This window comes from Capricornis sumatraensis, chromosome 15 (genome assembly GCF_032405125.1).
Source record: "Capricornis sumatraensis isolate serow.1 chromosome 15, serow.2, whole genome shotgun sequence".
Lineage (NCBI taxonomy): Eukaryota > Metazoa > Chordata > Mammalia > Artiodactyla > Bovidae > Capricornis > Capricornis sumatraensis.
Window position 1 is genome coordinate 56896180 of NC_091083.1, and position 24359 is coordinate 56920538.

General features: G+C 57.5%; 3 protein-coding genes across 8 annotated transcripts; 2 read left to right on the plus strand and 1 right to left on the minus strand.

Annotated features, from left to right (window-relative positions):
- Positions 1 to 593: 593 nt before the first annotated feature.
- Positions 594 to 7221, minus strand: OPRL1 (opioid related nociceptin receptor 1). 3 transcript variants are annotated; one of them, XM_068987103.1, is made up of 4 exons: positions 6962 to 7100; positions 6766 to 6772; positions 1216 to 1571; positions 594 to 1117 (listed from the first exon to the last, which is right to left on the minus strand). In XM_068987103.1, exons 3-4 carry the CDS (start codon positions 1559 to 1561, stop codon positions 594 to 596), a joined length of 870 nt encoding a protein of 289 aa, XP_068843204.1. In that variant the 5' UTR covers positions 1562 to 1571; positions 6766 to 6772; positions 6962 to 7100. The 3 variants fall into 3 exon arrangements, with proteins under 3 accessions (XP_068843204.1, XP_068843203.1, XP_068843202.1); XM_068987102.1 differs by lacking the exon at positions 6766 to 6772 and having other exon boundaries at positions 7004 to 7221; XM_068987101.1 differs by lacking the exon at positions 6766 to 6772 and having other exon boundaries at positions 6989 to 7221.
- Positions 7222 to 13372: 6151 nt separating this feature from the next.
- LKAAEAR1 (LKAAEAR motif containing 1) lies at positions 13373 to 14153 on the plus strand. Its single transcript, XM_068986779.1, has 3 exons — positions 13373 to 13765; positions 13885 to 14007; positions 14094 to 14153. Exons 1-3 carry the CDS (start codon positions 13373 to 13375, stop codon positions 14151 to 14153), a joined length of 576 nt encoding a protein of 191 aa, XP_068842880.1.
- A 3545-nt stretch (positions 14154 to 17698) lies between these two features.
- RGS19 (regulator of G protein signaling 19) lies at positions 17699 to 23716 on the plus strand. 4 transcript variants are annotated; one of them, XM_068987546.1, is made up of 6 exons: positions 17699 to 17750; positions 20806 to 20912; positions 21120 to 21241; positions 22490 to 22564; positions 22643 to 22883; positions 22957 to 23716. In XM_068987546.1, exons 2-6 carry the CDS (start codon positions 20883 to 20885, stop codon positions 23146 to 23148), a joined length of 660 nt encoding a protein of 219 aa, XP_068843647.1. In that variant the 5' UTR covers positions 17699 to 17750; positions 20806 to 20882; the 3' UTR covers positions 23149 to 23716. The 4 variants fall into 4 exon arrangements, with proteins under 4 accessions (XP_068843647.1, XP_068843649.1, XP_068843646.1 ...); XM_068987545.1 differs by lacking the exon at positions 17699 to 17750 and adding an exon at positions 18156 to 18328; XM_068987548.1 differs by lacking the exon at positions 20806 to 20912 and having other exon boundaries at positions 17706 to 17750.
- The last annotated feature ends 643 nt before the right edge of the window (positions 23717 to 24359 follow it).

A 24359-nucleotide genomic window follows, 5' to 3' on the forward strand; every position in this document is an offset into this window, starting at 1 on the left:
GGTCCTCCTGGGCACCTCACACACCTGAACAGCCATGTCTGTAGTGCAGTGGTTCATGTGTTCTGGAGGAAACAGGCTTGCCGAGAAACCTCCAAAGGAAGTTTCAGAACAAGTCCTACTGCCCAGGGACGCCCGCTGGACTCTCCAGGCAGTCGCATGCCTGTCCAGCTGCCCAGAGGAGACACTGCAAGGCTCCAAGCAGACAGCACACGGCGTGAGGGCACATGGGTCTGTACAGCTGCAGTTACACCTCCAGGTGTGTGTCCATCCACAGCAAAATGTTGAGGGAGAGACCAGAAGGGTCCATGAGGCTTGACAATGCCAGCGCACCTCTGGCCAGGCAGTCTCACCAGCTGAGTCCGTGCATCTGCCCCTGCCCTGCACTAGTAGGACCAGGGCCTTGAGGGTGGCCGTACTGCTCTGACCTGTCCCATGATGGCAGCAGACCCTCTGCGGCCATAGGGCAACCCATGGAGGCTGGTAATGCACAGTGACAGTGCGTCAGCCTAGAGAGCGGTGACCTGTGTGAGCTCTGTGTTGGGTGTGGATGGGCTCTGCGGGCTGACAGGCACCATGGGCAGGTCCACGCCTAGTCATGCTGGCCGTGGCACTGTCTCAGAGGTCTTGTGGGCGAGAGCCACGTCTTTGGCAATGCTGCGGACGCGGTCAGACACCTGCATCTCCCGTCGCAGGGTTGATGCACAGCAGAACTTCCGGAAGCAGGCTTTGAAGTTTTCATCCAGGAAGGCATAAAGGATGGGGTTGAGGCCACTGTTGACGTAGCCAAGAGCTGTGCAGAAACGCAGGATGGCCACCGCGGTCTCACTGCCCGGCTGGACACCCAACCCTTGGACCAGCACAAAGACCTGGACAGGCGTCCAGCAGCCCACGAACACGGCCACCACCACCAGCACCAGTCGCGTGATGCGCCGCAGGTTCCGGTCCTTCTCCCGGGAGCCTGAAAGCAGGCGGACGCCACGCAGCCGCCGGATCATCAGGCTGTAGCAGATGGAGATGATGAGCACGGGGATGATGAAGGAGAAGAGGAAGATGCAGATGGCAAACACGGGGCCCCAGTAATCCTGTGGGGTGGGGATCTCCACCAGACACTCGATCTCTGCAGGAAGAAGAACAGAGTCAGGGCGAGTGAGCAGGGAGGGAGCCACCCAGAGCCAGGGCAGCAGGGAGCTGGGGGGGGAAGGCCACTGCACTGACCTTCATCCTCAACCTGTGCTGAGCCCATGATGGCAACAGGAACACCGACAACAGAGGCCAGGGCCCAGATGGCCACGTTGACGGCCTGGGCCTTGCTGGATGTCCGGACGTCGAGGGCGCGGATAGGGTGGCAGATGGCCACATAGCGGTCCACACTCATGGCAGTCAGCGTGAAGGTGCTGGTGAACATGTTGTAATAGTCGATGGCAATGACTGTCTTGCACAGGGCATTTCCAAATGGCCAGAAGCCCAGGAGGACATCTGTGCCCTGGAAGGGCAGGGTCAGCAGCACCAAAGTGTCTGCCAGGGCCAGATTAAAGATGTAAATGTTGGTAGCTGTCTTCATCTTGGTGTGTCTGCAGAGAGGACAGGAAAGAAGGCTTCATTTGGCCTGCGAGACCTGGCAGCAAAGGGCAAGGGGCCCTTCTTCTTGGCCATCACAGGGGACAACCACTCTGACCCCTGTCAAAATGTAGTCTCCTGGGCCCAGCTCAATGATATGGAGCCTGGAGGCAAATATTTTAACAAATGTTTCAAGTACTTACAATATACAAAACAGTTCACAACCTAAAGACTGGTCTGCATTGGAAAAGATGGGTGTGTGGGCAGACCAGTATATGCCTGACCCTGCATGAGAGCAGAGGAAGAACTCATAAAACAAAGAACCTGTCCTCCTCCCTTTTAAGGCTAAGACCCTTCTTGGACCAAAATGCTGGCCTGCCACCACAAAAGGTTTCCAGGGACTCCAGAATCTGTAAGAGCACACCAAACCAGGCCTCACCGTTGCTTAGCAACTGAGACAGAAAATGGTGACAAGAAGGGGATGGGTGCTAATGGGGTCTGATTGTATCCAAGAACTTGGCACAGGGCTGGGGAAATTGTGGGTGCTTAATATCTGCTGAATGAATTAACAGTTCTGATAGTAGTGATGGTAGTAGTGTTGATGATGGTGGTAATTACAGTGGTAGAGATGGTGGAGATGGTGGTGATGATGCTGATGATGGTGGTGGCGCTGGTGCTAGTGGTGGTGATGGTGCTGCTGTTGCTGCTACTCTTACTGGTGGCAGTGATGGTGGTGATGGTGGTTGTAATGGTGATGGTGGTGATGGTGGTGGTAGTGGTAGTGATGGTGGTGATGGTGGTGGTAGTGGTAGTGATGGTGGTGGTGCTCCTGCTGCTACTCTTACTGGTGGCAGTGATGGTGGGGGCAATGGTGGTGATGGTGCTGGTGGCAGTGATGGTGGTGATGATGGTGGTAGTGGCAGTGATGGTGGTGATGGCGGTTGTGGTGGTGATAGTGGTTGTAATGGTGATGGTAGTGGTGATGGTAGTGGTAGTGATGGTGGTGGTGCTGCTGCTGCTGCTCTTACTGGTGGCAGTGATGGTGGGGGCGATGGTGGTGATGGTAGTGGTGGCAGTGATGGTGGTGATGATGGTGGTAGTGGCAGTGATGGTGGTAATGGCGGTTGTGGTGGTAATGGTGGTTGTAATGGTGATGGTGATGGTGGTGATGGTGGTGGTAGTGGTAGTGATGGTGGTGGTGCTCCTGCTGCTACTCTTACTGGTGGCAGTGATGGTGGGGGTGATGGTGGTGATGATGGTGGTAGTGGCAGTGATGGTGGTGATGGCGGTTGTGGTGGTAATAGTGGTTGTAATGGTGATGGTAGTGGTGATGGTGGTGGTAGTGGTAGTGATGGTGGTGGTGCTGCTGCTGCCACTCTTACTGGTGGCAGTGATGGTGGGGACGATGGTGGTGATGGTGCTGGTGGCAGTGATGGTGGTGATGATGCTGATGGTGGCAGTGGTGGTGATGGTGGTGGTGGCAGTGATGCTGGTGATGATGGTGGTGGTGGTGGTGGTAGTGATGGCAGTTGTGGTGGTGATGGCAGTTGTGATGGTGGTGGTAGTGGTGCTGCTGCTGCTGCTACTCTTACTGGTGGCAGTGATGGTGGGGGTGATGGTGGTGGTGGTGGTAACTGAGGTGGTAGTGGTGACGGTGGTGGTGCCAGTGATGGTGGTGATGATGGTGATGGTGGTTGTGGTGGTGATGTGGTTGTAATGGTGATGGTGGGGGTGATGGTGGTGATGGTGGTGGTGGCAGTGATGGTGGTGATGGTGGTGGTGGTGGCAGTGATGGTGGTGATGATGGTGATGGTGGTTGTGGTGGTGATGGTGGTTGTAATGGTGATGGTGACACTGATGGTGGGGGCGATGGTGGTGGTGGCAGTGATGGTGGTGATGATGGTGATGGCAGTTGTAGTGGTGATGGTGGTTGTAATGGTGATGGTGGCAGTGATGGTGGGGGCGATGGTGGTGATGGTGCTGGTGGCAGTGATGGTGGTAATGATGGTGATGGCAGTTGTAGTGGTGATGGTGGTTGTAATGGTGATGGTGGCGGTGGTGGGGGGGCGATGGTGGTGGTGGTGGTGGTAATGGTGGTTGTGGTGGGGATGGCAGTTGTAATGGTGATGGTGGTGGTAGTTAGTGATGGTGGTGGTGCTGCTGCTGCTACTCTTACTGGTGGCAGTGATGGTGGGGGCGATGGTGGTGATGGTGGTGGTGGCGGTGATGGTGGTGGTGGTGGTGATGGCAGTTGTGGTGGGGATGGCGGTTGTAATGGTGATGGTGGTGGTAGTGGTAGTGATAGTGGTGGTGCTGCTGCTGCTACTCTTACTGGTGGCAGTGATGGTGGGGGCGATGGTGGTAATGGTGGTAGCAGAGGTAACAATGTTCCATGTCAATTAGGCTACCATGAAGGAATCTGGGGTTTAGTTCTGCATCTTAGGGATTAAGAATAATCCCAAACAGGCCTTAATTATGACAGAATAACAATGATAATGATGATGGCACATGCCTGTGCCAAGTTCTTCATTTGAGTTTTATCTCATTTAAGATTTCAAAACTGCTAGTTTGATGCCCACTCTGTACATGAGGATATTCAGGCTCAGAGGATCTAAATGGCCTTCTCAATGCCATAGAGCTGACAAAAGGAAAAGTGGGTCAAAAGAACTAGGAGAGAAGCCACAGACAGGAGAAAAGATTTGCCAAAAACACATCTGATACAGGACTGCTAATACTCAACAATAAGAGGCAACCTGGTTAAAAAATGGGCCAAAGACCTTAACAGAACCTCACCAAAGAATATATACAGACAGCAAATAAGCACATGAAAAAATGCTCCACCACATATGTCATCAAAAAAATAGGAATTAAAACAACAATGAGATACCACCACATACCTATTAGAATGACCAGCATTTGGAGCTCTGACCCACTAAATGCTGGTGAGGACATGAAACAGTACAGCCACTTTGAAAGACAACTGGCAATTTCTTACAAAGCAGACTCTTTCCATAAGGTGCAGCATCACCTACCCTGTGGTATTTACACAAAGGAGTCGAAAACACACCCAAATAAAAACCTACTTATGGATGTTCACAGCAGCATAATTCCTAGTTGCCAAAACTTGGAAGCAACCAAGATGTCCTCCAGTAGGTGGATGGATAAATAAGCTGTGGCTTATCCAGAAAATGGAATATTATTCAGCAATAAAATGAAATGAGCTATCAAGCCATGAAAAGGCATGGAAGAAACTTACATGCATGTTGCTAAATGAAAAAAAGCCAATCTTAAGAGGCTACAGACTGCATGATGCCAACATTCTGGAAAAGGCAAAACTATGGAGAGAGTAAAAAGATCAGTGTTTGCCAGGGGTTGGGAGGTAGCAAAGCTGAGGAGGATTTTTAGGGCAATGATACTATTTGGCATGATACTATAACTGTAGATGAGTGTGCAAGCTCAGTCGTGTTCAACTCTTTGTGACCCTGTGGACTGTACCCCACCAAGCTCCTTTGTTTGTAGGGTTTTCCAGGCAAGAATACTGGAGTGGGTTGCCATTTCCTTCTCCAGGGGATCTTCCCAACCCAGGGATCAAACCCACACCTCCTACATCTCCTACATTGGCAGGCAGGTTGTTTTACCACTAAGTCACCTGAGAAGCCCCATAATTGTGGATACATGTCATTATGTTTGTCCAAACCCACAGCAAGTATAACACCAAGAGGGAAACCTAATGCAAACTATGAATCTGGGGGGATTATGATGTGTTGATGTAGGTTCATCAGTTGTGAAAACGTCCTATTCTGGGAGGGATGTTGATAATGGGGGAGATTAGGCCTGGGGACCTGACGGCAGGGACTATATGGGAAACCTCTGTACTTTCTGCTCAATTTTGCTGTGAACCTAAACTGTTCTAAAAAATTGCCTTTAAAAAAGAGCAGGGGCAGGCTTCCCTGGTGGCTCAGTGGTAAAGAATACACCTGCCAATACAGGAGACACAGGTTCAATCTCTGATCAGGGAAGATTCCACATGCCACGGAGCAACTAACCCTTGCACCACAACTGTTGAGCCTGTGCTCTAGAGCCCAGGAGTTGCAACGACTGAGCTGTGCACTGCAACTACTGAAGCCCGCGCGCCCTGGAGCTCATACTCCGCAACAAGAGAAGCCTCTGCAACGAGAAGCTCATGCTCCACAACTAGAGAGTAGTCCCCACTTGCTGCAACCAGAGAAAAAAGTGCATGCAGCAACGAAGACCCAGTACCACTAAATAAATATAATTTTAAAAAGAAGGGACAAACCCACCCCCAGGTGCCACATTCACCCACAGCAAACCCTCCAGCCACAAGAGGCACGTGAGTCTGGTACCATGGTCTCAGCAATGAGAGAGGGGCGGCTGCTCCTCGCAGGTCTGTGTCTGAGTGCACAAGTGATACACACCAGCACATACAAACATACAAGGGCATAATCAAACACATGCACACATATAGACACAGACACAAGGGCATGTGTACGTGCACTGTGCAGCACACTCACCTGTGGACACATGCGTGTATTCATGCTCATTCATGTCCATGCTCACACAAACGTGTGTGCTTACATGTACTGTGGCCATTCACACAGATGCATGTACAAGGTGCAGTACACACTGAGTATGCACACACCCAGATGTGCACACACTCATGCATGTATTCATGAACACTCACATGCTCACACGTGCGTGTACATATATGCACAGACATACACATGTGTGACCCCATGCAGTCCCAATACCATCCCCACACATTGTCCCCACCCTGTCCCCACCCTGTCCCCACACTCTCCCCATGCCCTTACCACTCCAGTTCCCCATGCTGTGCTCTCATGCTGTCTCGGCCATCCTTCCACACTGCCCCCTATGATGTCCCCTAGTAGCTTGGCTGTCACTCTTGACCCCACAAGCATTCCCATTCTGAGCACCAGCAAATGCTGGAACCAGCCCAGACACCAGCAGTAAACTCAGCCCTGAAGCTGGAGGAAGGGTCTTCGTGCACCTCCCTGGCATGGGCCCTGGACCACACCGACAAGAGCTGCCTCCTGGGATCACTGGGGGGCCCATGAGATACTTGCGCAGCCACCTGGCCAGGAGCCTGGCCCATGGCTGAGACCTGGAAGTCATCTCTCAGGAGTCAGGGTGACATGCCATCTGGGGCAGAGTGGCACCTCCTCCCACATCCAGACTATCCCCTCCCCCAGTCAGGTGCCCCCACCCTGAGGAACTTAGCACTCAGGGCCTAAGGACTGACCCTGCCCAGTGGCAGGGTGACCAGGAACTGAAGGGAGAGGGGCAGAGCCCCCCTGCCAAATCCACCCAGAGCAGACCCTTCTCCATGCCCCTTGCAGCTGCCCAGGACTCACCTGCAGGAAACTTGGGAGAGGGGGGACACCCAGCTTACCTGAGGATGACGTACATGACGAGGCAGTTTCCCAACAGCCCCCCGATGCACACAGCCAGGTAGAGCCCCACAATGGTGACCTTGAGCCCAAGGGGCAAGAAGGCGCCGTGGCTGGTATTGAGCAGCAGGTGGGGGGGCAGCAGGCTGTGGTTGGCGCTCAGGAGAGACAGGTTGCCCTGCAGGTGCTCCTGGTAGAGGACCTCCCAGAACGGGGCAGGGAAGAGGGACTCCATGCCAACACCCCGCACAAAAAGCCCACAGTCCCTGGGAAAGCACAGGGACACGTGAGCACAGCACCCCACACCTACCCAGCCCCAGGCCACAGACATGGAGATACACGTATGTGCACACACAGATGTGCGTGCACACACACACAGTAGCAGCTGGAGACATGCAAACACAGGCGACGTGCACACTCAGGGACACAGTCTCAGCTGGCCTGTGGTTCTCTCATGGTGTGCGTGGAGGCGGTTACACCAGGGACAAATGTCCACGCACAGGGGCTCACGGACACATAGCACGCACACACACAAACCCACCCTCATGCACATGCAGGCACAAAAGCAACAAAGACACACCCAGAAACACCTGGAACACAGAACACAGGGCAACCAGTGCAGGGCTCCACCCGCCCCTCCCCAACCCTGCCTGGGAGCCACAGCCACCTTGGGTCCCCTCCACACCAGCCCTCAGCGGCTCAGCCTTACCTCGGTAACCTCCGTGGAAGTTGGGACCCCAGAGACCCTGACTCCCTTGGCCAACAGCAGAGCAGGGCTCGGAGCGCCTGCCTGACTCAGCCCTGGGTCCGGATGGGGCTGCGGCTGCCGCACAGTGGCAGCTGCTCCTGCTCCTTCTCAGACGCCAGACCAGACGCAGCAGCCTGGTGCGGAGCTGGGGGAGGGGAGGAGGCTGCAGCTCCACAGCGGGAGGGGCCGTGCAGGCTGGAGGAGGGGGCCCCAGGCTGGAGGAGGACAGATGCGAGGGCCAGGGTACACCCTCAGAGATGAACAGACTAGGCGTGGACACACAGACACAAGAATACAGCTGCACACAGGAACGCAGACACATGGATGCACACACACACAAAGACACACAGGGACTTGGGACAGACACACAACGACACACAGAAACATACAAAAACATGGAACAGAGACTCAGGGGGACAGACACAGACAGACAGACATGGAGTCTTGTCTCACATAGAGACAGGGCCTTGCATGGACTTTGACCTGCCCTGGCTAGAGTTCGGTGCCCAGAACACTGCCCCTCAGCTAGGCTCCCAGGGCTGGTGAGCCAGAGTGGGCTAGCAGGTGGGTGAATACATGGCAGGGCCCCTGCCAGCCAGCCCCTAGCAGATCAGAACCTCATAAACAAGCAGGATGTGTGACTGTACAGTGTGCCCCTGGGCCTCCTGTGTGCCAAGCCCATCATGAGCACAAGCTCGTCCATCCGCACTACCCTGACCATTGCTTTCAGCATTACCTTTGTGCCCACAAGAGAAGTAAGCCTCAGCTTCTCAGCAGTATGAAGCCACCTGTCGGAGTGGCAGAGACAGGGTTCAAACCCAGGTCTGTCTGCCACTTGGAGACCCACCAAGGGTAACTCTCCCACAGCTGAGTCCCAGAGAAACATTTGGGCCTCATTCCCTCACAGCCTGGGCCCCCAGCACCCACACCACTGAACATGCCTTCTTCCCAGCACTGGGGTCATATGTCATACAGGTGACCCCTGAGCAGAATTGCCAGCCCTACCCAATCATGGGGTCATTCTTCCTACCCAGGCTCTGCCCACACAACCCAGACCCTTCTTGGAGCATGTATCTCCAAGGATGGGGACCTGGTTGCTAGGCAACTGGCAGCAACGTTGCTAGGATACCTGGCGAATCAGGAGAGGACAGAGCAGACAGATACCCTAGGATTCAGCATCCCAAGCTGTCCCAGGATTTCTCTCTGGATCTTCACTGCAGTCAACTCAGGGACACATGCAGAGAAACAGGGCACAACCACAAAGGCAATCAGGACACAATGACTCACAAACACACACAAAGATGCCCATACAGGCACCCAGGGAAATGCACAAACACAGCTACGTGCTCAGAGATGCACAGACATCTCTGACCCACAAACACATGGGCCACAGCCATGCAAACCCACACCAGGGTGCATGTGAGGCACATGGTAGACATGGAAGAAGAAGCAGATCAAGGCCTCAGACACCCCCGGGACACATACATGCATCACATTCTCCAGGTGAAGCTTGAAGCCCTTGGGAGCCCAGCAGGGCAGGAAGCCAGGGGGGCTCAGCCTCCTGCAGCCTCCCCAACTGAACTGGACTCCCCAAGGTCTGAGCAGCCAATACCCTCCCACCCCCCACTGTCTGGGCCCACTTGGCCGCCAGCTTCTGGAGATGCATTTCCTAATGGCCTTCAGCGTGAGGTAGGGGTTGAGCTAGAAGGTTGCTGTGAGGCTGAATGTGAGTTCTGGTCTGGACAGACCTCCCAGGAAGGTGAATCAGATGGAGAAAGCACAGAGGGTAGTTGCAGGCTGACATCTGGCCCCTCACAGGGCAGTCTCAGTCCAAGGACAGGGTGGTGGGTGGTTAGGCTGGGGTGCTGATGACATCCTCTGGAGATGGCAGCCCCCCAGCGCTGGACTCTGGAGTGTTCTCACAAAGGGGGCTGGCCCAGGAAATGGCCTTGTCTTTCTGGACCCCTGCATAGCCAGGATGAGACACAAAATGTATGTGTCATAGGTGGGGCAGCAGGGAACACATGTGAGCATTTGCATCAAAGCAAGACAACCCCAAACACACACACCACACGCAGGCAAAACAAAACACACAGGGGCACCAGGGACAGCCCAAGACACACAACTTCCACAAATGACAGCACTGATGTCCACAAATACAGTGACAGCCTGACCAGGGTTGCACTTGGAGGTCACAGGCATTTGGGGCAAGACACAGGTCCCAAAGTGCCGTTGACACCCACAAACACCTCACTCTTGCACCAGGGACCCAGGCCCATCAACGCCAGATGGCACAGTGGCTGCTGCCCCTTGATCCCCACATGTCTCACCACCCCTGAGCAGGGCACAGGAATCAAAGCACAGTTGCTGGCAGCCTCCAGGGAATTCAGCCATCCCCAGGGAATTCAGCCATCCCCAGGGAATTCAGTCACCAGACTAATTGTGCTGTTACAAGGTAAAAGGATTTTCATGATTCTGGGCTTCTTCATCAAATATTACTTTTTCCTTGTGATCTTAACTTCTTAATATTTACATACAGTGACAGAGAATTGTAGGTTTGCAATATCATGTTCAATATTGCAGCCATTTAATAATACTTATTAATATTGTTTTGAAGTTTTATTTTCAGGCCTTGGCATTAATCAGCATGCCCTTAGATCTCAGCATTTCCATCTGCCCTTGACAAACACAAGACCTGGACACAGAAACAAGCAGGAGATGTGGCAAGGTATCTCACAGTGGCTGGCCCAGACAGTGAGAGCACCTCCCATCCCAGGAGAGTGGGGAAGATGGTGGAGAAGCAGGAAGAAGCTCCACTCAGGAATGCGAGCTCTGCCAGCATCGGGCCCCCTCGGGAATCAGAAGGAGAGTGTCAAAGGTTCTCAGTCCTACAAAAACAGAGGGAATCCCTTCTTGCAGAAGACTGTGCCCATTCTCCACACCCCACATCCACACCATAACTCCCACTCCTACAAGCCTCTTCCCCCTGCAGCACCCTGGCCTGGACCCAGGGAAGCTGAGAAGAGGGCCCAGACTTCTGGCTCAGAGAACTCCCTCCTGGGGGAGCACCAAGGGCTAGAGGTGGTCCCAGCCTGGGTTTCATATATCCAGGAGGCCTGCCTGAAGGAGGCAGCCTGCTAGGTCAGCCTGCCTAAGCCCTCACTGCTTCTTCTGGAGTCCAGAGACATTTGTCTTCAAAAGCTACCAGGTGTAGAGTCATGGATGTAGAAAACCAATTTGTGGTTACCAGGGAATAAGGGGGGAAGAGGGGATAAATTGTCATTGGGAGTGACATGTACACACTACTTTAGAAAAAAAAGTGGGTATATGTATAACCAATTCACTTTGCTGTACACCTGAAACTAACACAACACTAAGTCAAGTACACACTAACACAAATTTTTTTTAAAAAAGCAGCAGCAGCAGCCCCCAGGTAAAGCCGAATCCCAAGGCCTAGTGTGTTTGTGTTAGTCACTTAGTCCTGTCTAACTCTTTGTGACCCCACGGACTGTAGCCCACCAGGCTCCTCTGTCCATGGAATTCTCCAGGCAAGAATACTGGAGTGGGCTGCCATTTTCTTCTTCAGGGGACCTTCCCAACCCAGGGATCGAACCCAGGTTTCCTGCATTGCAAGCAGATTCTTTACTATCTGAGCCACCAGGGAAGCCCTATCCTAAAGGAACCAGCCCAGCAGCAGGAAGGGGAAGGTCCCAGGGACAGCTTCTCATAACTTGGGGGTGGGAAGGATGGACTGTTCCATGCAGCTTCAGGAAGGGGGTGGATGGCATGCCAGCTCTGGAGATATGGGGCTACCGAATCAGAGTTTACCCTCTCACCGGAAGCCAGAGCAAACTTTCAAAAAAACAATGGGAACAATCAACAGCCTCCTTCCAAAAGGCCAGAACCCCAACTGAGACCAACCCCCCAAAGCCAAGACAGTCCCTCTCCTCAGGGGCTCAGGTCATGAGCTCTCAAAAGAGCACCATCCACGGGCCCAAGTCGACAACCAGGAATGAAAGGGAGAGCCATGTCAGCACTGTGGGAACCACCAATACATGAACAAATTATGGACCTAATACACTAATTCTGGCCTAACATAAACTGGAATGAGTCCATGGATTAATGAATCTGGAATAAACTGATGAGTACATGAACAAATTAAAGAATCAAATTAAGTGAATCAGTTATAAAGTATTATGAAACTCATAAATGCATAGATAACAGGAATCTAGGAGCCAGAACCCAGAGATTCAGGGTTCATCAAAGCCTGAGTCTTCGTCTTAGACCCCTAGACCCCAAACTTGCCTGGGGAGAGGGGAGAACCCCGTGTTCTGCTGTGGGAGGCCTCTAGGGCCATGCAGAGGGGAAAGGGGCTCAACTTGGAAGGCCTCCTCAGAGCTGTGCCCCTTATCCCCCAAACTGCCCAGCAGACAGCTCTCTAGCCAGGAAGCTGAGCCCACAGCCCGTGGAAGAGCGCCTCTGGGGCTCCTCGGAAAACAAAGAGCCCGCACTCTGGAAAAGCTGTGGTCATCTCCCCCAGGTTCCTTACAGCTGGGAAGTCCCTCGGCCCAGGTGTCCAGGGCATCTTCGCTCTTGGACCAAAGCTGTAACTGCGTGCCTTCTGAGGGGTCGCCCCGCCCCCGCTGGCACGGGGGAGGGGCGGGTCTCCTGGTTACCGAGCAACCGCGTCAACAAGTTCCTGAGAGTCCGGGCTGAGTTGGAGGTTCAGATCGGAGAAGGTGGAAAGTATGGGGTGTGGGGACGGGATGCAAGGGCTAGGGGGCACTCCACTGCCCGCTGCTAAGGATGGGGTGAGGGAGGGAGCGGCCGTCACCCTCTGTCCCAGTGTGGGCCGGGAGCTGGCCTGGGGTCTGTGGGATGGGCTGGGTGAGGAAAGGAGCCCTGCAGGGACTTTCTGGGTGTTTCCCTTTCCCACCTCGTGGGCCCTCCCTCCCCACCCCCTATCTCTTCCCTGGGCTCCACTCGCCTTTACCCCACCTAGACCCAGAGGGGACAGACTGGGAGGATGGCATCTCCCCCACAGCAAGCCAGCTGTCCATTGGACTCTGAGCCTCCACCGCACACAAGTGAGACCTCCCACAGACAAACTGACCTACATAAGAAAATCAAACATACACACACACACACACACACACACACACACACACACACATATCTCCCAGAAAAGCATGAGTCGTCTGCTCAGATACAGACGACAACCTATATCTCCAGTCAGATGGGCCTAAGGCCAATGCAGGTGGTGGGACTAAACACAAAGAGGGTCCCGACATGGGGAGTGTCCAGCAAGCCTCACCCAGAGCAGTCTCAAGCAGTCTCCACCCCTGGTCAGTGCTTGAGGTCAACTCAGGGGTCTCAGCCTTTTCTCAGTGGACAGAGAAACAGCCCGAAGGGAGTGGATCAGAAAGTTCTAGCAAACTGCCGGAGTGAGTAGGAAGGCTGAGCTGACTGGGACGTGTGCGAAGTTGGGGTAAAGGTGCAGAGATCAGAGGTCCAGGCCCTAAAGTGGGTTCCGCAGGGTCCAGAGGGGCCGGAACTGGGCGCCCAAGGTGGGCCCAGGTCAGGCCAAAGGGGCAGGCGGCAAGGGCTGGATGTTGTCTTCCCTCCACAAGGCTCGAGGATGCAGCCGGAGCCAGGGAAGGAGACCGGGAGGAGGGGCCCGCGGGAGCGAGCGAACAAGGGCGCGCAGGGAGCAGGGGCCGGCGTGGGGCGCGGCCAGGTGGAGCGCCCTAAGCCGGGCTGGGCCCTCACGCTTGAGGGGCTGGCGGCCATGCGGCCCGCGCAGCGCCACAGCCACCTGCTCTTCGGCGACCTGCTTGAGGACGTGGGCGCGGCCACCTGCCTCTTCCCGTGCGAGTCAGCAGAGGTGGGGTACCGCATGCCGGACTCGCGTGCGTGGACGCTGCCGCTCGAGCCACCCGCGCAGCGCCAGGACCGGCTTCTCGGCGTCCTTAAGGCCGCCGAGGCCCGCGGCCGTGTCCGCGCGCTCCGGCTGCGCTACGCCCGCATGCGGGTGAGGCAGGGACTGGGCCTGGGCGGGGGTACTGCCTGGACGGGAGCGCTACAGGCCAGGCGGGGCACCCGTCGTCGCTAAGGCTCCGCAACAGCCCGGCCCCGACCCCGATCCCGCAGGCGGAGGAGATCTCGCTCCTCATTCAGCGCCAAAGGTCCGCGCGCGCCGCCATCCGGCTGGAGCTGTTCCTACCGCCGCAGCTGAAGCCCACGAGGATCCCAGACCCCCTGGACCGGCAAGAGGTCCCGCGAGCCCGGGAAGGGGCGGAAGGGAAGGCCCGCCCGCCCGCCTCCCCGCACACCAGGCCCAAGCCCTTCTTCCCCCGCAGAGGAGGCGCGTGGAGACCATCCTGGAGGAGAAAGTCCACGGCAGCATCTTCCCGCGTTGACAGAGACCCCACAGCGCAAAACCGCCCCCCACCCTCCTACATAAAGTCTCATTTCCCAACCACCCCCTGGTCTCTACGTTTCCCCTCTCTAAGTTCCCTGGATGGATGCTGGGTCTCCCACATCCTATGTCACGGGACATCAGGGTACACAGGGTGCGGCTCCTCCAACAAAGTGGAAAGATGCAAATTGGTGGACATCAGATTAACCCCCTAAATCCCATGCTGCTCCCAGCAGGCAACCTGGTGCTCTGTGCATTCCTGGGGGTCTCCAGTCTGGCTGTGCCAGGAAGAAGAGCCTGGCTGAGCAAGAGTTGCAACCCCAGAAGTGAAGGCAACCTCAGGGAGAAAGCAGGACTCCTAGACCACAGGCCATTCCATCAGAGGGTCAGAGAGGAAGCTGACGTTCTGGGCAGGAGAGTGACTTTAGACAAGAGCCAACGCTGGCCTTCGGACAGTCAGTTCTGTCTAGGAGGGTCTTCAGAAGACAGGGAGACTGGGGAAGGGGAGATCTCTTAAGGCAGACCTCTGCTTCTTTTTGTAGAGTCACTCAGTCATGTCAGACTCTTTGCAACCCTGTGGACTGAAGCACGCCAGGCTCCTCTGTCCTCCACCATCTCCATGAGTTTGCTCAAATTCATGTCCATTGAGTCACCCAGACAGAAAGTCACCCTCGGTTTTCCTTTCCATCCTGAGAGTCCCTCTTTGCCCCTTTGATTCCCCCTTACTGGAACACACACACATACAGAGGACAGGAAGGACACCACCCCGTCCCACTCTGACAAACCCATATCCCGCAAAACCTCTGGATTCCAAAGAACATCCTTAGTTTCTGGACAGATTTCCCCTTCAAGAATTTACTTTTCTCCCCAACACAGACTCTTTGCAGAGCCTGGGATTTCTCTTAGCCAGCTCTCCTTTTTCCTCCCTCTCAGCAGTCCAGTGGGTTATCACAGAGGTGGGGACCTCACACAAGGCCATCCCCTGCCAGGAGACTCCAGCAGAGTCACCAACCTGCAGCAGAGAACTGGTCTTAGAGGGGTGCGTCCTCTACCAACAGAGGCCAGAGCTGGGGTCAGCAAGGAGTCCTGTTCGATGGCAGCCAGTGCCCTCCCTGACCGGGCTCAGGATGGGGACCAGAACCCTCTGTGTCCCCAGCAAGCCCTAACCCCACACAGAACACTTGGCCAGTTCTGAGCTGTTGCACCCTTGGCCTTGATCCAAGCCAGAACTGTGTGTGGAGCTGAAGTCTGGAACCTCCAGGAGAGAGGAGGGACCTCTCTACAGGAGGGTAGGCAGAGAGAATAAGGAACAAGGGAGAGAGGGTGACTTGGGCATGGGACAGAGCAACGTCTCTGTCCCAGACCAACAGCCACTTACCTGCTGACATGTGCAAGATGCCAGCTGGCCCTGGCTCCCCTGGTTAAGCTCCCTGCATCTGAACCCCAGCATTCCATCTCTGGGGGAAGTGCCAAGCACTGGAATGATTTCATCTCTTTAGTAAAAGCACATTTTACTTCATCACTCCTCTGAGCCTCCATTTCTTTATCTCTAAAAAGGAAGCCTTAATGACCTCACATGGCATCACGGCCCCAGGTGAGTGCTCTGTAAGAGAGGGGTCACTCTAAACAGGCAGGCACTGAAGGGCAGAGGACGAGAGAGGTGCACACAGCCCTGAGGAGCCGTCCAGGTGAAGGCTCCACCCTTCACCTTGAGCTCTGCACCAGGTGGGGGCTGGGATGGGGGTAAATTTGATCACCCCACCATGAAGGCAGCCTTGGTCCGGAGAGAATAACTGGGAAAGTAGCCGAGGACATTGCTGCAGGGCCTGGAGGAGGCTTCTGCTACGAGAAAGCAAAGCATGCAAGCCACAACCCAATGACTGGAGGCTATAAGGGATTGGGATGGGAGGCGAGGCGTCCCCAGGGCTGGGAGCTCATGCTCTAGATAGAGGGTCCTGGGTTCAAATCCCACCCCCAGTGTTACCCCAGGAGAGACATACGCCTACCCTCACCACATCCAGCTGCCCCACACATCTCAGGATGCAGGTGGAGATGCCATGTCAAGCATCACAGCATGAGCATGGCTGCTTGGCCTGGACTAAGTGTTGGCCCATCTTTAAAGGTCTTACCTCCTGGGACAGTTATCTAGGCTATATAAGAAGCAGCCACCTCCCATCTGGGTAGGCTTCTGGCCTCTGCTCCAGCCCAACCAGCCTGTCAACATGACAGCCAAGTCCTCCCAGGACACAGCATAAGAGGCCCCCAAGCCTGCGGGGCCTCTCCCTCCTCTCTGGCCTTGGCCTGCACTCTCTCCAGCTCAGCTCAGCTCTCTGCTGGCTCCAGTTTTATCCTTTGCCAACCAAGATGCAGGTCTGAAACACCCGCTCTCTGCTCTGTGGTTCTCCTTAGCCCTCCTCACCTCTCACCCAGTCTGCAAGTCCATTTCTTGTCTGCTCCATGGCTGGTCTGTTCTGCCCACTGCCAGGTCCCAAGGCTGACATGTAGAGAACACCCAGACATTTGCAGGATGAAGACAGTATGTAAACTCTCCCCTTCCCTTTATATCCCCAAGAGCGCTGAAAAACGTGAGCATATACAACTTTGTGCAACTGGAAAGCATTTTGTGAGCAGGCCCAGGGACCAAGGGACATGAGTTGTACACGCTCTGAGGCCAGGGGACTCAGACACTCTGCAGACCACTTTCAGAGCAGGGTTGGGGCCGTCCAAATACGGGCCCAAAGCATGCTGGGATAAGGAATTTAACTCACATCTGTACCGAGCCATAAAATATGAGATTTGGCCAAAGAGAAGAGTCAGGCAGGCATTCCTGGGAAAGGGGAGGGTGTGGCTTTAAACTTTAGAACATTTTGGGGCAACTGGAAGGGTTGAAAGGGACTCAGCCGGCCACGCGGACAGGGACTTTGGCGACCCCGGATATAAGAACCATTGCCCACCCCCTCACCCCGCCCCAGCGGCGCCGCAGCCCAGGAACCGCCTTCCTTGGGAAGGCCCTACAGCATGGTGACTGACAGCACGCCCTTAACCGCGTTTCACAGCTGAGGATACTCAGTGCCAGAGCCTAGGGACGGCCCGGGAGTGACCACGGGGTCCAGTCCTTTCCAGCCGCCTCTCCCTTCCTCAAGAGGGGCAAGCAGCCTAATGGAGTCGCCCCCTTCCACCCCCCTACCCCTGTAACGGCAACGCTGGACTGGCCCCGCCGAGAAGAGCTGGAGGCACGGCCACACCCCCAGCTGCCGCAGTACCACTTCAGCCGCTCCGGGAGCCAGAGGCCCCAGCATCAGCACCTCATCTCCACGGGCCCCTCAGCGACAATGGGGACCCAGACGCCGCGCGCGAGCGGTGGGGAGGGGGCGGGTGGGGCGCGGAGCCGGCAGAGCTCGGGGCGGGGCGCGCCGGGCGGGGCGGGCCGGGCCGGGCCGGGCACCTCCCCGCGCGAGGAAGTCCCGGCCCCGCGCTTTGGGGAAGTGCGGCCGAGGCGCCTGCGCACTGCAGCCTGCGCCCGCTCCCCGACGATCCGGCCGGACCTCGGAACGCGCGGGCCGGCGGCTGAGGCGCGAGCGGCTCGGGAGCGCGGCCGGTGAGTGCGCGCGCGCGGCGCCCAGGACGGCAGCCCTGCCCCTCCGGCCCGGGGCCCGTGGGCTGTGCGGGGCGGGAGCTTCGGAAACCGGCGCCCAGATCCGCGCCCCAAGGACTCCCGCCGAGGGGTCCACGTGGACCCTGGGCCGCGGCGGGACTGGATGCAGTCCCCGCGCGTGGGGGAGGGGGCGTTGCAAGCGGGTTCCCCTTTTTCTGCAGCTCAAAGCCTGGGGAAGTGATTGCTCAAAGTGGGGGGGGGCCGGAAGAACCCAGGTTTCCGCGTCTCCCGTCCCCCCTTCAGCCTGGTGGGGAGGGGCCGAGGCGGGACACCCGTACTGCCCCCGCCCCCACCCCGCTGGATCTGGCAGCCAGTCATCCCCGCCAGTCGGAGGGGAGGCGCTGCGCCCCCGGCCCGAGCTGATCGGGGGATCCTGGCGCCAGCCTCGCTCCAGAACGCGCAGGAGGACCTCCTGCCGTCTGACTTGAGTCCTGCTGCTGCAGTGCACGCCCCTTCGGCAGCCAGGGTGGGGCCCAGAGCGACCTGGCCCCTCCCGCCCCCACCTCGCCTTTGGGTCGCTGGTGAGTGGGGCGCGTGGCGAGTTCCTTGAGGGTAGGGTGGGGGCGTCAGAGCCCGGAGAAAGGGGCAGACTTCCCCAGGCCAGACCCTATTAGCCGAGAGAGGGAAAGAGAGAAGTGGGTTGCTCCTGCCATTGCAGAGGGGCTGGGGCGAGGGTCACCAGGGCTAGGAAAATTGGCCTGCCTTGGAGCCGCTAGGCTGGGACGTCCCTACCAGCCCAGTGGTGGAGGGCCGGGGGCGAAGCAAACAGGAAAGGTACTGAGGAGGATGAGAAGAGAATGGAGCCCCTTTGGCAACCCCCCTCACAAAGGTTATGGCATTTTTTCCTGGGATTGTCACATTTTCTTATTCTTTTTTTGGACTGGGCGGGCTCGGGGACGTTCTTTTTCCTTCTGTGGAGCAGAGCAGCAGCCGCTCCCAAGGGAACCTCTGTCCCCAGAGGCCAGACTTACTGCCCGTCCAGCTTCTCCCATCCTAGACTTAGGGGCCAAAGCCTGGATGGGGCCGGGGAAGGGGAAGGAACCCCCTTCCACATGCCCGGATGAGGGGCAGGAGCCCTGATTCTGATCCTGTAACCCCACCAGGAGAGAGAGCAGGTGCCCCAGAGGCATAAGTGGTCCCAGCCGGCCTGGGGATGGTGCAGGGAGCCAGGTTCAGGGGTGGGCGACAACGTCCAGGGCCTACAACCAGGGCAGAGGGGCGGCCTCTCCCCATCTCTGCCACAACTCAGCCCCCAGCACCTGGGCGCAGCACTCTCAGGCAGGTCCCCTCCTCCAGTTCAGAGCTGATTTGGAGAAGGCAGCCTAGGGAGTTTAATCTTCAGGGAGCTAGGGGGCGGTGGGGGGGAATTGGGGCCCTGCCCCCACTCACAGTGGGTGGAGATGCTGAGGAGGAAGAGCCGCTCTGCCTGGGGAAGTCACAGCCCGGCTGGGGTACAGCTACCAGACCTCAGAGGTTGCCACACCCCTTCCTTTCCCTAGAAACTTGACCCCTGCGGGAAGGCAAGCTGTGGGGCTGCTGTTTCCCCATCTTGTCTGTTTGCTGGAAGCTTGAGGGTCCACCTTCCCATGCTCCAGGGGAAGCCAGGCAGGCAGCCAAGGGCCAAGACCCCATGGGCCCCTCCACCTGGCCCCCAGATCCGGGTCAGGGCAGGGGCCTCTGCATGCTCAGACTCTGGAGACAGGGGTGCCCTCAGCGTGCATGTCTCGGGCTGTCACCCCTGGGCACCAGCACCTGGCCAGGAGACGGGACCCCGGGGTTGCCCAGCCTGCGACTGTCCTGGGGCCCGTCCTGCAACATCGTTTTCCTCTGCTGCCATCGCAGACCCCAAGAGGCCAACTGAACCAAACAGGCACTGAAAGGCCAAAGCTGAGGAATGGGGTGGGTGGGGGGAGGCAGCAGCAGAGAGAATGTTCATTTAATGAGAAAATAAAGTGAAACCAAGTCGTGAGTCTCTCGCGGCGGGGTTTCAGAAGGTCCGCGCCCCAGACGCGCCAGGGGCCGCCCCTACCCCGGGGAAGGGGGCAGGATGCCTCACCTGGGCCGAGGTGGGGGTGGGGTGAGGGCAGGTGGGAAGGCGTTCAAAACTGCCTCCTGGAGCCTGATTGGCCGCCCTCGGTCCCTGCGTTCCCAACAGGGGCCGCTCATCCGGGTGGGACTGAGCACCCTCCGCACGCCCGCACTGCAGAAGGGGAAGGTTCGCCCCGATGCCGCTCCGAGCGGAAGGGACCCCGCGGCTCCTACCCGCCCGGGAGCAAGACGCGCCACCGCCCGCCTGCGGCAAGGCCTGGGGCCGCAGCGGTTTCCGCAGCCTGGGGGTGGGGAGGGGAAAGGAGGCTGGGAGACCCGGAGGTGCCAATCGAAGGTTGGGTGCGGAGCCAGGGTCCGGGCTGAGAAGGCGGCGGTGCCTGCTGCACTGCCCGCACCTTCAGGACGCCCTGCCTCAGCCCCAAGCCCTACTCCAGTGCTCCGTGCCACAGGCCTGGTCTGCTCCCTCTGCGGAGTCCCTGGGAGTAGGCAGGGGGCCTCCAAGGCCCCGCAGCCCTTCCGAACTCCTGGTGGGAAGCAGCCTCCCCACCTCCCACCACCCATCCCCTGGAAAACCTGGGAGGGAGGTTCTGAATGTCTACCACCACCCCTGAGAGCCTCAGACTCAGACTCTGGGGGCCTGCAGCCCCCTGGGAGGGGCCAGGAGCCGGAAACCAAGAAAGAGGAACAACCCCTGCTTCCGGCTTCCCAGGGAGGGAGCAGATGGGGGTGTCCCAGAACCTCCTGTGGAGAGCTTGTCTGGGGTCTCCTCCTTCCTGATCCCCATCCCCTCACACCTGCGGTGTAGACTAGAGTGGGGGTTGGGCCTGGGCAGAGTAGTCTGGAGGTGGGAGGCCAGGGAGGCAGGTAGGGAGAGACGCAGAATGCCTGGCAGGGTGCCGGCCAGGGCGGGTGTAAGGTTCTCAGTGAGAACCCCGGCCTCTCTTCTCAGACCCCCAGGCTGTGGTGACAGAAACAGGTGTCCTGGAATAGGCACCACGGAGCCCTGGCAACCTCCTCCACCCATCCATGCCCACCCCACCTGAGGCTGAGAAGCAGGTGGGCTGCCTCCACCCTGGCCGCTGCCCCTTGGGGGGTGGGGGGCTAAGGGCATGACTAGGAGTTCAGAGACCCATGGACATCTGGGAGGCCACAAGGGTCATAGCCCTGGGAGGGAGCATGGCCTCCGGCGGGCAGTTGGGGCTGGAAAGCGGGTGGTAACCATGGGCTTTGCCTGGAGGCTGAGGCAGCCCTGTCTTCCCCCAGCAAACAGGGCCAGAGGAGGCGGACCAGCCCCCCTCGATGTCCAGTCATGATGCGGCCCCCTCGGCTCCCCCCAGGCGAAACCCCTGCTGCTTGTGCTGGTGCTGTTGTTGCAGCTGCTCTTGGTACGTGGGCCTGGGGATGCTTGATATGCCTGGTGGGGAGTGGACACTGAGCAGACCTAGGATCCAGGACCCTGGTCCTTAGCCCTTAGGAGGCTTTAGAGGCATCACCTCCAAGTAGGGTACCCCTGCCACCCACAGTACTTATCCAGGGGCTTGGTGACTAGTGGTCAGTGCAGGTGGTATCCACACACAGGCACCTAGCGTGCAAGCGTGTGTGTGTGTGTGTATCTACTGTAAGCTAGCTGTGTATGTGTGTCTACTTAAACTAGGGGTGTGTGTGTGTCTACTGCAACATGCAGGCACTTAGCATGCACGTGTGTGTGCGTCTCTGCTGTAAGCTAGGGCGGTGTGTATGTCTGTCTTGTCTCTGTAAGCTCGCCCAGACTGGCCCTGGGAACTAAAACAGAATAAGACAAAAGCAGGTCCTACAGACAGCATCAGGTGGAGGGACTTTGAGTAGAGACCTGGCCCTGGGACAGTTGGTGGGTGGGGGAAGGCACTGGGCCTCGGGGGGGTGAACTAGTTTCTAGGCACATAGGGAACCTGTTGGCGGTTTTGTACATTGCAGAGGCATATGGCCCTTTGCAGGTTCTCAGTCCTTGGCTGTTGAGTAGACAGCACTGAGGGGACCCAAGTGGGGATCAGCTGACCAGTGAACAACTGAGACCTGAGCCCAGGCCTGAAACAGAGAAACTGCCTGGGGTTAGGGATGGGAGGCCATGAACTGTTAGGACCCGCTTAGCCTTTGCCTGTAGGGACCAGGAGAGGAGTTTGGCATCTGAAAGGTGGGGTAAGGAGGGAACTGAGTTCTGCCCAAACCCTGAGTCTGAGATGTCCTTAACCGTGTCAGTGACCCTGGTGAGAGGTCTGGCTGGAGGTGTGGACTTGGAAGCCATCACCGATGCTGCGCCCGGAGCTAAGGAGGGAAGCAGATCCCCTGGGGAGAGTCAGGGGTCAGACACACAGGCTGGGCCTTCACCACATCAGTGGGGTCTGTAGGAAAAAGCAGCGAGGGTCTAGGTCAGGCCAGGGAGGGAGGGAGGCAGACACCTGGGGCCTGTGAAGCCCTGAAGGCAAGAAGATGTCCCAGGGCGGGACCAAAGACTGGGAAAGCAGACCCACCTGCGACGGGTTCATCCGTGTGTTGAGAACCTCAAGGCCTCCTGCCCATTCTAACACCTGTGTGCGGAGTGTCCTGCATGCATACGTGTGCCTGGAGGGCAGTGCCACCTTCCCCTCTGCCCGCAGGAACGAAGAACGTCGGCGGGCCTGGCGAGCCTCCCGGGAGAGCAGGCTACAGCCCCTCCCCAGTTGCGAAGTCTGGTGAGTCTGGCCCGGGGGTTCTGCGCGGGTGGGGGCGGAGCCTGACCCAGCCGGCTGATGCCGGAATGCCCCCCGCAGCGCCACGCCTACGCCGACCCCGGAAGAGGTGCGGAGCTGGGCGCAGTCCTTCGACAAGCTGATGCACAGCCCAGCGGGTCGCAGTGTATTCCGGGAGTTCCTGCGCACGGAGTACAGCGAGGAGAACATGCTCTTCTGGCTAGCCTGCGAGGAACTCAAGGCCGAGGCCAACCAGCATGTGGTGGACGAGAAGGCCCGGCTCATCTACGAGGACTATGTGTCCATCCTGTCCCCCAAGGAGGTGTGCTGCACCGGGCCCAGGGTGGGAGGGTGGGGGCGCTTCCACGCCCCTGACCATGGCCCCTGTCCCGCAGGTGAGCCTGGACTCCCGGGTGCGGGAGGGCATCAACAAGAAGATGCAGGAGCCGTCGGCGCACACGTTCGATGACGCACAGCTGCAGATTTACACGCTGATGCACCGAGACTCCTACCCCCGCTTCCTCAGCTCCCCTGCCTACCGCACCCTGCTGCTCCAGGGGGCCTCCCAGTCCTCCAGCGAGGCCTAGGCTGCCCACGTGGCCGCCCAGATGTGGGACGCCTCCCGCAGCAGAGACTCCTTTCACGAGAGAGCTTCAGCAGGTGTCAGGCACACCCACCGGGCCCAGCACCCAGGGGTGGTCCCAGGCAAGAGTGGCAGGTGCAGCGCCAGAGGCCCCTTCCCCACCCGGGGGACGCAGTGTTCCAGGGTCCTGCTGAGAGGCAGGCGTGAGTGCCTCTGGGCCCAGGCGACCTTTCTTGAATCAACCACCCCCCGCCTCTGGCCACGGAGCCCTCCTGCTCGGGTTCGCACGTGGGGAAAGGAGGTACCCTCCCTGGAAGCATCCTGGAGCCGCAAACCTCACAGGGTCCCTGGGAAACCCTTTCGTGGAGAGCAGACCTTCTGTTTAGTTCTGTGATACAAGGAGACCTCTGCCTGGTGCCGTATGCACCCCAGGATTAGACTGAGGACCTCAGAACTAGGCTCAAGGCAGCAGGACCTGATTTCTCTTTTATATGATCATTGAGTTTAAACCAGGAAATATGGCACTGTGTGTCTTATCAAAAAAAGAAAATGTTTTCATATTTAACTCTGCTCCTCTTACTCCCAAAATAGAATCTTATTGAAGATATTTTTAAAGCAAAAGTCTTTCCTCTCTGAGAGGATGAGGAGTTGTCTGGGACCCCCAGCAGGGGAGCAGCCCTGCCCAGTGCAGGGACCAGGTGCTCAGCCCTCCCCATTTGAGGGCCTGTGATCAGGCAAGTGCAGCCCCCAAGGCACCTTGCCATCAAAGCTGACAACACAAGAGGTACTGGCCAGGTCCTCGGCAGGCAGGGTCCCTGGCAGGTATCAAAGATTGTCTCCAGAGGCTGGGCCAGCTGGGGCAGGACACTGACGAGGTGACCTCTCTGAGAACCTGGGTGCCATGCAGTGGCACCTATACTGTGTCAGAGGCCTCACAAGGCACAGGCTTGCCACTCTGATCCCTGAATTTCCAGTTGGTAAAGCAATTCAGAGCTGCACCGGAACCCAGGACCGTCATCAGGGGTCCACCCCCATCCACACTGCCTCCACAAGCAGTGGGGCAGGGGCATCCTGAAGGGTTGCAGGCAAACACAGCTGTGGGCCCAGATTTCACCTCCCTGCATGATCCCTGGACCCTGAGCTGCAGTACCTGGAGAGATCCTGAGACCCTGGGTCCTCTGTGCACCCAGCGCCCCTCCCACCATTCATGCTATG